General features: G+C 44.4%; 2 protein-coding genes and 1 long non-coding RNA gene across 3 annotated transcripts; 2 read left to right on the top strand and 1 right to left on the bottom strand.

Moving 5' to 3' along the window:
- Positions 1-261: 261 nt before the first annotated feature.
- Positions 262-1,012, bottom strand: LOC127777205 (uncharacterized). The gene is made up of 2 exons (XR_008018274.1): positions 657-1,012; positions 262-560 (listed from the first exon to the last, which is right to left on the bottom strand). It is a non-coding gene; the product is annotated as an uncharacterized LOC127777205 (long non-coding RNA).
- Positions 1,013-1,154: 142 nt separating this feature from the next.
- LOC127776773 (uncharacterized) lies at positions 1,155-4,822 on the top strand. The gene is made up of 7 exons (XM_052303319.1): positions 1,155-1,328; positions 1,863-2,238; positions 2,336-2,499; positions 2,581-2,661; positions 2,817-2,892; positions 2,966-3,064; positions 4,315-4,822. The coding sequence occupies exons 2-7, from the start codon at positions 1,884-1,886 to the stop codon at positions 4,440-4,442; spliced, it is 903 nt and encodes a 300-aa protein (XP_052159279.1). The 5' UTR covers positions 1,155-1,328; positions 1,863-1,883; the 3' UTR covers positions 4,443-4,822.
- A 634-nt stretch (positions 4,823-5,456) lies between these two features.
- On the top strand, positions 5,457-8,775 carry LOC127776772 (putative transferase At4g12130, mitochondrial). The gene is made up of 5 exons (XM_052303318.1): positions 5,457-5,986; positions 6,829-7,082; positions 7,181-7,279; positions 7,971-8,129; positions 8,214-8,775. Exons 1-5 carry the CDS (start codon positions 5,529-5,531, stop codon positions 8,456-8,458), a joined length of 1,215 nt encoding a protein of 404 aa, XP_052159278.1. The 5' UTR covers positions 5,457-5,528; the 3' UTR covers positions 8,459-8,775.
- The last annotated feature ends 40 nt before the right edge of the window (positions 8,776-8,815 follow it).

The raw sequence follows: 8,815 nt of genomic DNA, 5'->3' as shown, positions 1-8,815 counted from the left end.
GCCTTTTTCCGCAGGAGTTTGTTGTCAATCGAAGATCATATAACACCAGAAGTTACCCACATTACCCCAGAGTTACACCAGAAGTTTGAAGGGCAGTCGCACCCCATCACCCCAGAGTTACACTAGAAGTTAGACATGAAGGAATTGTTCCTACGGAAGCCCGCAGTCGGGTTGTGAAAGAATTTAAAATACAATTTGTTTCCTATCAGTGCACTTTGAATAGCAAGCATTACGCAAAAATGGAGAACCGACTTAATAGGATCGTGAGCAACCAAAATGAGAATATCATTACTATTGTTTCCACATACCAACAAACTCTAATCTTGTGGATTAATGTTGAGGACAAAAAAATGGAACAAAGGCAGCAAGTTTGCAGATTAATTCAACATAATAAAATCACATCATATGAAATATCCCATGTTGAGAAACCTTAAGGACATAGAATGTGAAGATCTCACCGATTATAAACCAAAATGAGCGGCACTTTAGGCTCGCTTCTGCACCGTAGAGAACAATGGTGCCTTGGCAGTTGTTAAGGTATTTAATCCTTCATATTCCTCCTATTCAAGAAAGGACACGCATAACTAAAAGGCAGAAAGTTTATACTAGATCAAAAATCCGACCATAGGGAACTAGATGCAGCAAAAGAAACTCACCGATTATAGATCAAAGGCGGCTCCTTTCGTAGGAATCCAGGCCCGCTGACCGCGTCATGCAGTCAGATCCGCGGCTACTCTCCTCAGCGTCCGGCCAACTCGCGACTCGAGTGGATATGACACGACAAATTCAGACCCATCCTGGCCTTGCCATGGCATGGCATCGCGGCTTGGCATGCAGATTTGCCAGGCGAAACGGCGGCGAGAGGAGAAAATAGGAGGAGAGATTGAGGAGGGGGATTGGCGATTGATTGGGGAAAGGAAACTTTGCTAGGTCAATGCGGGGGGACGGGAGTAGTTTTTATCAACTCCGTTTAATTTGCGGGGACACGTCCGCCACCAGGATGGGCTCTGTTGGGCCAAGCCCAGTGTGAGCCCTGTCTGGTCTGGACGCTTCCTCGCATCGCGTCGTGGGCCTTCGACCACCAGAATGTTCGGGAAATCCCGGCGAGTCGAGGCGAGACGAGAGGCCTCGTTTGTCTTCGTCTTCCTCCCTCCTCGTCACGTCACGCTGCCAACGCCACGGATAAAGGCCGCTCCCCACCACCACCAAACCAGGACAAATCCTCCTCCCCGTCCTCGGCGGCTGATCCCCACCCGTCTCCCTCCACCAACGCGCGCGCGATTCCCCCCCACCCATCCTGCGTGCGCTCCGGCCTCGAGGAGATTCAGGTAAGGTTGGTTGATTGATGCCTGCGCGGTTAGGAAATGCTAGGAAATCATGCATGTTAATCAGCTTGTTCGGTGTATTTCTTTTTTTTGTTGTTGTTCCTAGGATCGTTGATTCGTGACGTGAGGAGAGAGTGCTAGAGCTTGTAGCCTAGAAGTAGTTGGAGCCTGTAGGTGATTTTCGGTGGTAGCATCTGTATTTCGTGGGGGGAATCGGTGAGATGAGCATTCTGCAAGTGCGAATTGGGGGAAATTCATGTGTTGTTTTTCTCCTATGGCCTAAATTGAAGTCTTGGTTCTACAACGGTTGCGGTGCTATCATATGGTGGAATTCGGTGGGATTAATTTGTGAAATGAATTGGAGATACAGTGAGCTCTGTAAGAAATATGAAATTGCATATGACCATGTGCACACGATCGTTTTCCTGTACCTTTGAACGGATTAATTTGTGAAATGAATGGTGTCTTAATTTTTGAACGATTTCTGTATCATATGTTACCGGCTACTCGAGGTAACGTAATTGCTGAACCTTGCAGAGCCCACGTAATCACTTAGAAATGGATAGAGGGCGAAATGGAAGAGATGACTTCTTTGGTGGGAGGGACCCGTTTGCCGGATTCGGTGGCTTTGGTCGCCAGAGGAGCTTGATCTCTGGTGTCTTTGGAGGCAGGGATCCTTTCGATGATCCGTTCTTTAATCAGCCATTTGGAAGCGGGATGCACGGTCCTAGCCTTTTTGGGCCAATGGGAGGACCATTTGGAGACATAAGGAATGATGGATTCCTTGAGCAAGCTCATCCCAGAGGTAATGGCAGGAAGCCTATTATTACTGAGCTTGATGAGGAGGAAGGAGAGAACTCAGGGAGGCAACGCCAAGCAAATCGTGAGCCGTATGTTCAAGAACCAGATGATGGTAGGAGTTGGGTTTGAATCAGTTCTGTTTTATAGTTTATCTAGGATTCTGTATCAATGGTATGTTTATGTCGTTTTTGTTATTTTCTTATTTATAGAGATGCAAGGGGGCCAACTCCAGCCACGGAGGGATTTCAACAGGGCAAATGAAGGGCAGCCACAAGCTCGTACATTCACATATCAGAGCTCTTCCGTGACTTATGGTGGTGTCAATGGAGCTTACTACACTGCTTCAAAAACTCGAAGGACAGGAAGTGATGGAGTAAGCAAATATCCTAGAGACCTACTAATGTACTCCTCACTGTTTGGTACACATAAGTGACAGTAATTATGTTTACTGCAGATAACTGTGGAAGAAAGCAAGGAAGCTGATACAACGACTAAAGAGGCTACTCATAGAATCTCTCGAGGAATTCATGACAAGGTAGATACCTTGCCATGTTGAAATATATCGTATAAACTATAATCTCATTAATTGAACCAGCACAATAGTATCAAAGATTTCCTCTTATCTAAAGCTAAGTTCATTATAGTTTTGTTTAGGTCCGTCACTAATTTTCTTTGTACTTGAAATTTTAGGGACATTCACTAACAAGGAAGCTGAAATCGGATGGCAATGTGGACACTACACAGATATTGCACAATCTCCATGAAGGTTTGTTTTTAGCTTTGGGTGCTTCATTGTGATTGCATTTTGGATATATTTTTCACACAAGCACGCAATACAGATGAACTAGCTGGGTTCGAGGAATCATGGAAGGAGAATGCTAGGCATCACTTGGCTGGCTTGAACCAAAATGCTGGTACATCTAATAATAATGAACCAGGTAACGAATGGTTTAGATTTGTAATAACCTTTATGATTACATTTTCTTTTTAGGATAAAACTTGATTTTTTTATTATTTTTTTTAGCTTTGCTTACGGTGGGTCAAAATTGCCCTTGTATAAAAAATGAGCTGTTTGTTCTCAGACATTCAATCTTTAGGTTAAGAATGATATCATCCTGTTTTTCTGAAGACTAGCTAATATAAAACTTTCCTAATGATTGCAAATTCATTGGTGGAGCAGCATAGTGTAAATCAAAGCATAATCAAGAATATTAGACAAGAGAGGGTAGGCTGAAATGTGTCAAGGAGAAAAACTAGACTGAGTGTCCTCATATGAACACCTCTTTAATTGAACTTGATAGATAGTGCCATTGTGGATAAATGATGTACGCTGCTCAAACTGTAGTCGTAGTGCAAATGTCTCTGGGTACTAATAGTTTAGCAGATAATCAAATACTAACATGATGCATGCAAATGAACACAGAGAGACATGTTGTACTTTGCACACTTTTTACAAAATGGGTTAGGACCTGTTACTGCCATTGTTGCACGGGATCTTCTCAGCGCTCAAGTTTTTCCCCTCTTTTTGTGGGAAGATCTCCAGCATGAATTAATAACTGTTTGTTCAATCTAGCCTTAAACTTTAGCGTGTGACTTGTGCGCAGTGTTCAGCAAGTAGCATATTCACCAATTTGGTGAAATTGCTAATAGAAATTTGAAGCTTGACAAATGAAAACATGTTGACTAAAACATTTGCTGAGTTTGATACTAACTCTTCAGATGATTGAGAAGGTTAAATGAAATTCGTGATGCCAGATGAGAGGATAAAGTGTTGTTTCTTTTGCTGCTCTTCTGCATTGATGAGTATTCGAACCTGGTCTGACTGGATAGATATGAATGGGTTTCCTGAACACAAGCGAACATAACCTTTACTTTTTCGCTTATTCTAGGTGGTTAGCAGCTAATAACATCAAAAGGTTAGTTTGATGGAACATGATGCCAGCTTAAGCTTGTCGATAACCTTTTCTAGAGACCAGCTTGCTGATAAACTGAAATCTCTTCTATTTGAATCTTAGTGTGGTGCTGACATTTTATCATTTGTCGCTGTTTTTCCCTATCCAACAAAAGTAGTCTCCTATCTGTATGATTATGCTTTTGCCTCAAAAATAAATCTGTATGATTATGCTCGTTTGACATTGTCTGCATTTTTTTTCTGATCGACTAATGCATGGTTGTGAATGCACCACAGGTAACCGTGGCACCAGTGGACGTGGCAGGCAATCCGCTTGGGGTTGGGCTCTTCCTGGAAGAGAGCAAGGCCGTGATCAAAGACTGAACGGGGAACGACCGAAATCACGTGTCATACCAATCTCCTAAAGGATTTCTCTTATACATCTACGGATCGAATCAGTAAACTGCTAGTTGTGAAAGCAGCAAGATTCAGGTCCAGAGAATTTAATTAGGTTCAGGTGAATAGTCCTGATTCCTGAATGTCCCGAGTGTCCCCTACGACCTCGTGTGTCTGTATGGTGTAATCTGTATTGTGTACCGGAAACTGTAAAAACGCTGTCGAGGGTATGTGCTGCCTTTCGATCTGTAGCAGCACGAATGTATGATACGCTGTCACCACGTTGCTGTTTTGCTCATGGGGAAAACTGAAAACACGGTTCTTGTAAATGCCTACGTTTCGCTCTACTTGTGTGTTTGTCCGGAACCCCGAAGGGTCCATGTAAAATACTTTCTCCTATATGTGATCAGATGCTGTGTGTTTTGACTTTTGAGTTGATTGTTAGCACGGGATGATGCTCGCGGTGCCTGCCCCGTATTGCAGCCGCATCATATTGACGTGTTTGTCTGAAGATGTAGTCTCTAAACCAGGCGTGCATCATTGAAGAAACCAGTATCGGCAAACCCAGTTGCGCTTGCGCAATTTAACCCCATATAACAACAGTGTTCACAACCTAGCCAATTATCACGTACGATAACTTTTTCAGTTTTTGAAACCATATTAAAATTCACGGTAACTGTACGGTAATCATACGGTTACCGTGATATTCTACCCAAAATAGTTTAGTGAATTCCCAAAATGGTTTAGTGAATTTCAGATGTATTCCAAAAGCTTATCTAGCTGCTTATCTGTACCCTGTCTTGAGAATTCCAAAGCTATTCTTAACCGTGCCGGCCATGACTTGTCATGGCTTTCCTTCTCGCGGCCTCGCCTACTTCGAGCACAAAATCCACAAGACCCAACACGTCTTGAGTCCTGCCACGAGCCCAACCAGCCATCCCGCCACGTCTCTCCCCCACGCGTACACCCGTCGCTTCCACCGCCACCAACATCATCAAAGCCGTCCGCCGCCGAGCGCTCATCCATCCACCCGCAAAAACGCAAAACCCCCCCACGATTTCGCCCCCCAAAAAAACCAACCAAAACCCCGCAAAAAACGCGCAATCCCGGCGGCCATGACGCCGCTCGCCCGCCGCCTGCTGCACGCGAGCTCACCCGCCGCCGCCGCCGCCGGCGGAGGCGAGCCGGGGGTGCTGGCCTGCCGCCTCGCCTCCCGCGCGGTGGTCCGCTTCGCGGGGCCAGAGGCGGGCCGCTTCCTCCGCTCGCTCCTCACCAACGACCTCCTCCTCTCGGCGTCGTCGCAGCAGAGGTACGCGCCCACGCCCAACGCGCCCGCGCGGGCGCCGCCGCCGGCGTACGCGGCGCTGCTGACGCCGCAGGGGAGGTTCCTCTACGACCTCTTCCTCTACCGCCCGCCCCCGCCGTCGCAGCTGCTCGACCGCACGGGCTCCGCGCCGCTGACCGGGGAGAGGCCCAAGGGGAACCAGGAGGATGAGGGGGAGGACGAGCCCGGCGAGGTGCTCGCGGACGTCGACGCCGCCGAGGTCGACGAGCTACTCGCTTGCTTCAAGAGGTGAAATCCCCAAAGCTGTTACTCCAATGCGGAACTTCTAGTGTATATTCTCCATTTCTGAGAGATTGTGGATTAAATTCAAACCGTGAGTTGACAGTTAGGATTAATTTGAGAAAGAACCCTGCAAGTTCATTAACTAATCTAATTGCTAGTTCGAGAACTCAAGTCTGAGAACTGAACTTAACTGTGATCATGATGGGTGGCTTAATTATTATTGGGACTTTGCTTAGATATTTATTGTCATGTTGGAATTTTGACTGATTTGGTAAAACATTCGATGACAGTTTGGTTGGACATTTCATGCTCTCGTGTGGAGTCAGTTGGTTAGTATTGAAAGTTTTAGGCGTTCAGCTTAAGGCTACTAATTCCAAACTGAAGAATATCGTGAACTAACTAATTAGCGACTTTAGTTTCAACTTTCAAGTAGGACCATTGGCAGCAAACTCACCTATGAAGCAGCTCCCCTTGGACTAAACTTGTGGTGGATAAGATTGATTTGTTAAGATCCAGTAGGAAGGAGAACGTGAGAATTAGGATCTTCTTGTAGCTGAGGAATATAATGACACATGAGATCACATTGTGTTATAGCTTTTTCTGTCATGAACTGTAGTGTGTTCTGCAAGCTGGGAATTTGGATTCTTTTGGTCTGTAAACTGGTAATTCTCATTTCTATTAATGGAAATGGGGGGGGGGGGGGGGGGGAAGCTTGGCTCTCCTAGTTCCAAAAAAAGAGACATTGTGTTACAGTTTTGCTGTGGAATCAGTGATCTATCCCTCTTGTCCTTAATAACCATTTTATCCGTTCAAGTATCTTATGGCCTGATGATATTTTGCCCATTCAGATATCGGTTAAGATCCAAGGTTGAGATAGACAATGTTAGTAAGGAATTCCTGTGTTGGCAAAGATTTGGACGCAATGTGGAGCATTCCGGACCTTCTACTCAAGAACCTGAGGCCCAATCCATTGGATGGGGGCAAGGTGTTGACCATGCTGCCGAGTCAGCTGCGCAAGGTAATGGCCATGGTTGGGAGTGGTTCAAAGACCCGAGATTGGATTGCCTTGGTTACAGAGGAATCTTTCCAGCTAATACTATACGTAAGTCATCTGTTCCTGATGTTTCCTACTGTTTGTGGCATGATATTCAATATCTAGCAAGATCCATCTGAACACTTGATCTCTTCTGTTTTCCATAGCACCGCTAGTTGAGTCTGACAAAGAAGCCGATGAGCGCCATTACTTGCTCTGGCGGATAGAGAATGGAGTTGCAGAAGGCTCAACTGAGATCCCGAAAGGTTGGATTCACATTTATACCTTTTTTAATTAATTTTGTTATGGTTCCAAGTCTAGAGATGATGTTGATAACAATGAAGATGTCTCTACAATGCATAAATGTCTGTTGACTGCATTACAGTTTTCTAGTTCACTGTCTCCAATTTGGTCAAAACCATTCTGCTCCAAGTTCAATTATCTATTGAAGTCGATGAACTTGATAGTAACCAAGTAGTATCTCCTGTAACCTCTTTCAAAGGTTTCATAATCTACTTTAGCGCATTTAACAAGTATTATCCCAGAAAGCGTGTGCATCCTGCAAACAAGGTTAACAACTTGAAGGCGACTGGATTCAGGTGACATTATGATCTGTATAGCTATGACACGAGGGTATTGTTGTTGGCTGGTGTGAGTGGTGGATTATTTACCATCATTCTGTATTCCATGGGAGATAGCTTAGAAGCATAGACTGTATAGAGTCTTTTATTCTCAGACAGCAGCTTTCCTGGTTCCCTTGTAGCACAATGATAAACTTGCACAAATGACCTTATTCATATGTTGAAGTACGTAAAGAGCGTCTGTTCTGTTGCCAATATTTGATTCTGGGGGTAATATGACATCACTTTGGTCATTGCTCAACTTTTGTGATATTTTTTCTAATCAGATATGAAGTTGTTCAGTTTCATTAATTGAAATTGTCTTGCTTTAAATCAGGTGAAGCAATTCCGCTTGAGTACAATTTTGCTGGCTTGAATGCAATTTCATTTGAGAAGGGCTGCTATATCGGACAGGAGCTTATTGCACGTACACACCATCGTGGTGTCATTAGGAAACGCCTAATGCCATTAATATTTGAAGATGAAAATGGACAAGGTATGGATTGTGCGCTAAATAGCAAAGTGTTTCATGTTTATTTTGTGAGACTCATTAATTCATTATTCGAACTCTGTTGTTTAGAACTCAAGCAGGCTGTTGCTCCAGGCTCAGAAGTCGTGGACAAGGAGTCTGGCAAGAAAATCGGTACAGTTAACACTGCTCTTGGCAGCCGTGGTATGGGCCTGCTGAGACTTGAAGAAGCCCTGAAGCAAAATTCAAGCCTTGCCATCAAGGATAATAGGGATGTGAGAGTTAAGGCGATCAAACCAGACTGGTGGCCGGTTGAGTGGACACAGATGCTTGAGCAGCAAAGTGCTGTTGCTTGACATCATAAGTTCAGAATGTTCATTTCCTCACTTGAAATATCCAGTGAAGTTTTGGAGAGTTTAAAGCCGAAAACTAATACAGGATTCCGTTACGGACCTTTCAGAATTCAGAGGCAATCAGAGCAATTTCAGTTTAGCAGCTTTTGCTTATGTTCTCAGTTTAACAATTGACACAGTTACTTGATCATGTTGTCTGATGTATGAAGGCAGAGACTGTTTTGTTTTCTCTGTCCTCTCCACTTGTATCGACCATAAATAAGTGACTGTACATGACCAAACCCTGAAACACTCATTTCAATAAATTACTCTTGTCAACAGTTTGCCTTGCCAGCAATACTGATGATCCTGTAGTACTAT

This window comes from Oryza glaberrima, chromosome 6, assembly GCF_000147395.1.
Source record: "Oryza glaberrima chromosome 6, OglaRS2, whole genome shotgun sequence".
Classification (NCBI taxonomy): domain Eukaryota; kingdom Viridiplantae; phylum Streptophyta; class Magnoliopsida; order Poales; family Poaceae; genus Oryza; species Oryza glaberrima.
This window is presented reverse-complemented; position numbering and strand designations above follow the sequence as displayed.

Bases quoted from the DNA above. Each gene is read 5' to 3' on its own strand.
- LOC127776772 (XM_052303318.1), top strand. From the start codon at position 5,529: ATGACGCCGCTCGCCCGCCGCCTGCTGCACGCGAGCTCACCCGCCGCC. The intron at 7,083-7,180 runs GTAAGTCATCTG...TGTTTTCCATAG, and splicing joins CTTTCCAGCTAATACTATAC to CACCGCTAGTTGAGTCTGAC. The intron at 7,280-7,970 runs GTTGGATTCACA...GCTTTAAATCAG, and splicing joins CTCAACTGAGATCCCGAAAG to GTGAAGCAATTCCGCTTGAG.
- LOC127776773 (XM_052303319.1), top strand. From the start codon at position 1,884: ATGGATAGAGGGCGAAATGGAAGAGATGACTTCTTTGGTGGGAGGGAC. The intron at 2,500-2,580 runs GTAAGCAAATAT...TGTTTACTGCAG, and splicing joins GAAGGACAGGAAGTGATGGA to ATAACTGTGGAAGAAAGCAA. The intron at 2,662-2,816 runs GTAGATACCTTG...TTGAAATTTTAG, and splicing joins CTCGAGGAATTCATGACAAG to GGACATTCACTAACAAGGAA.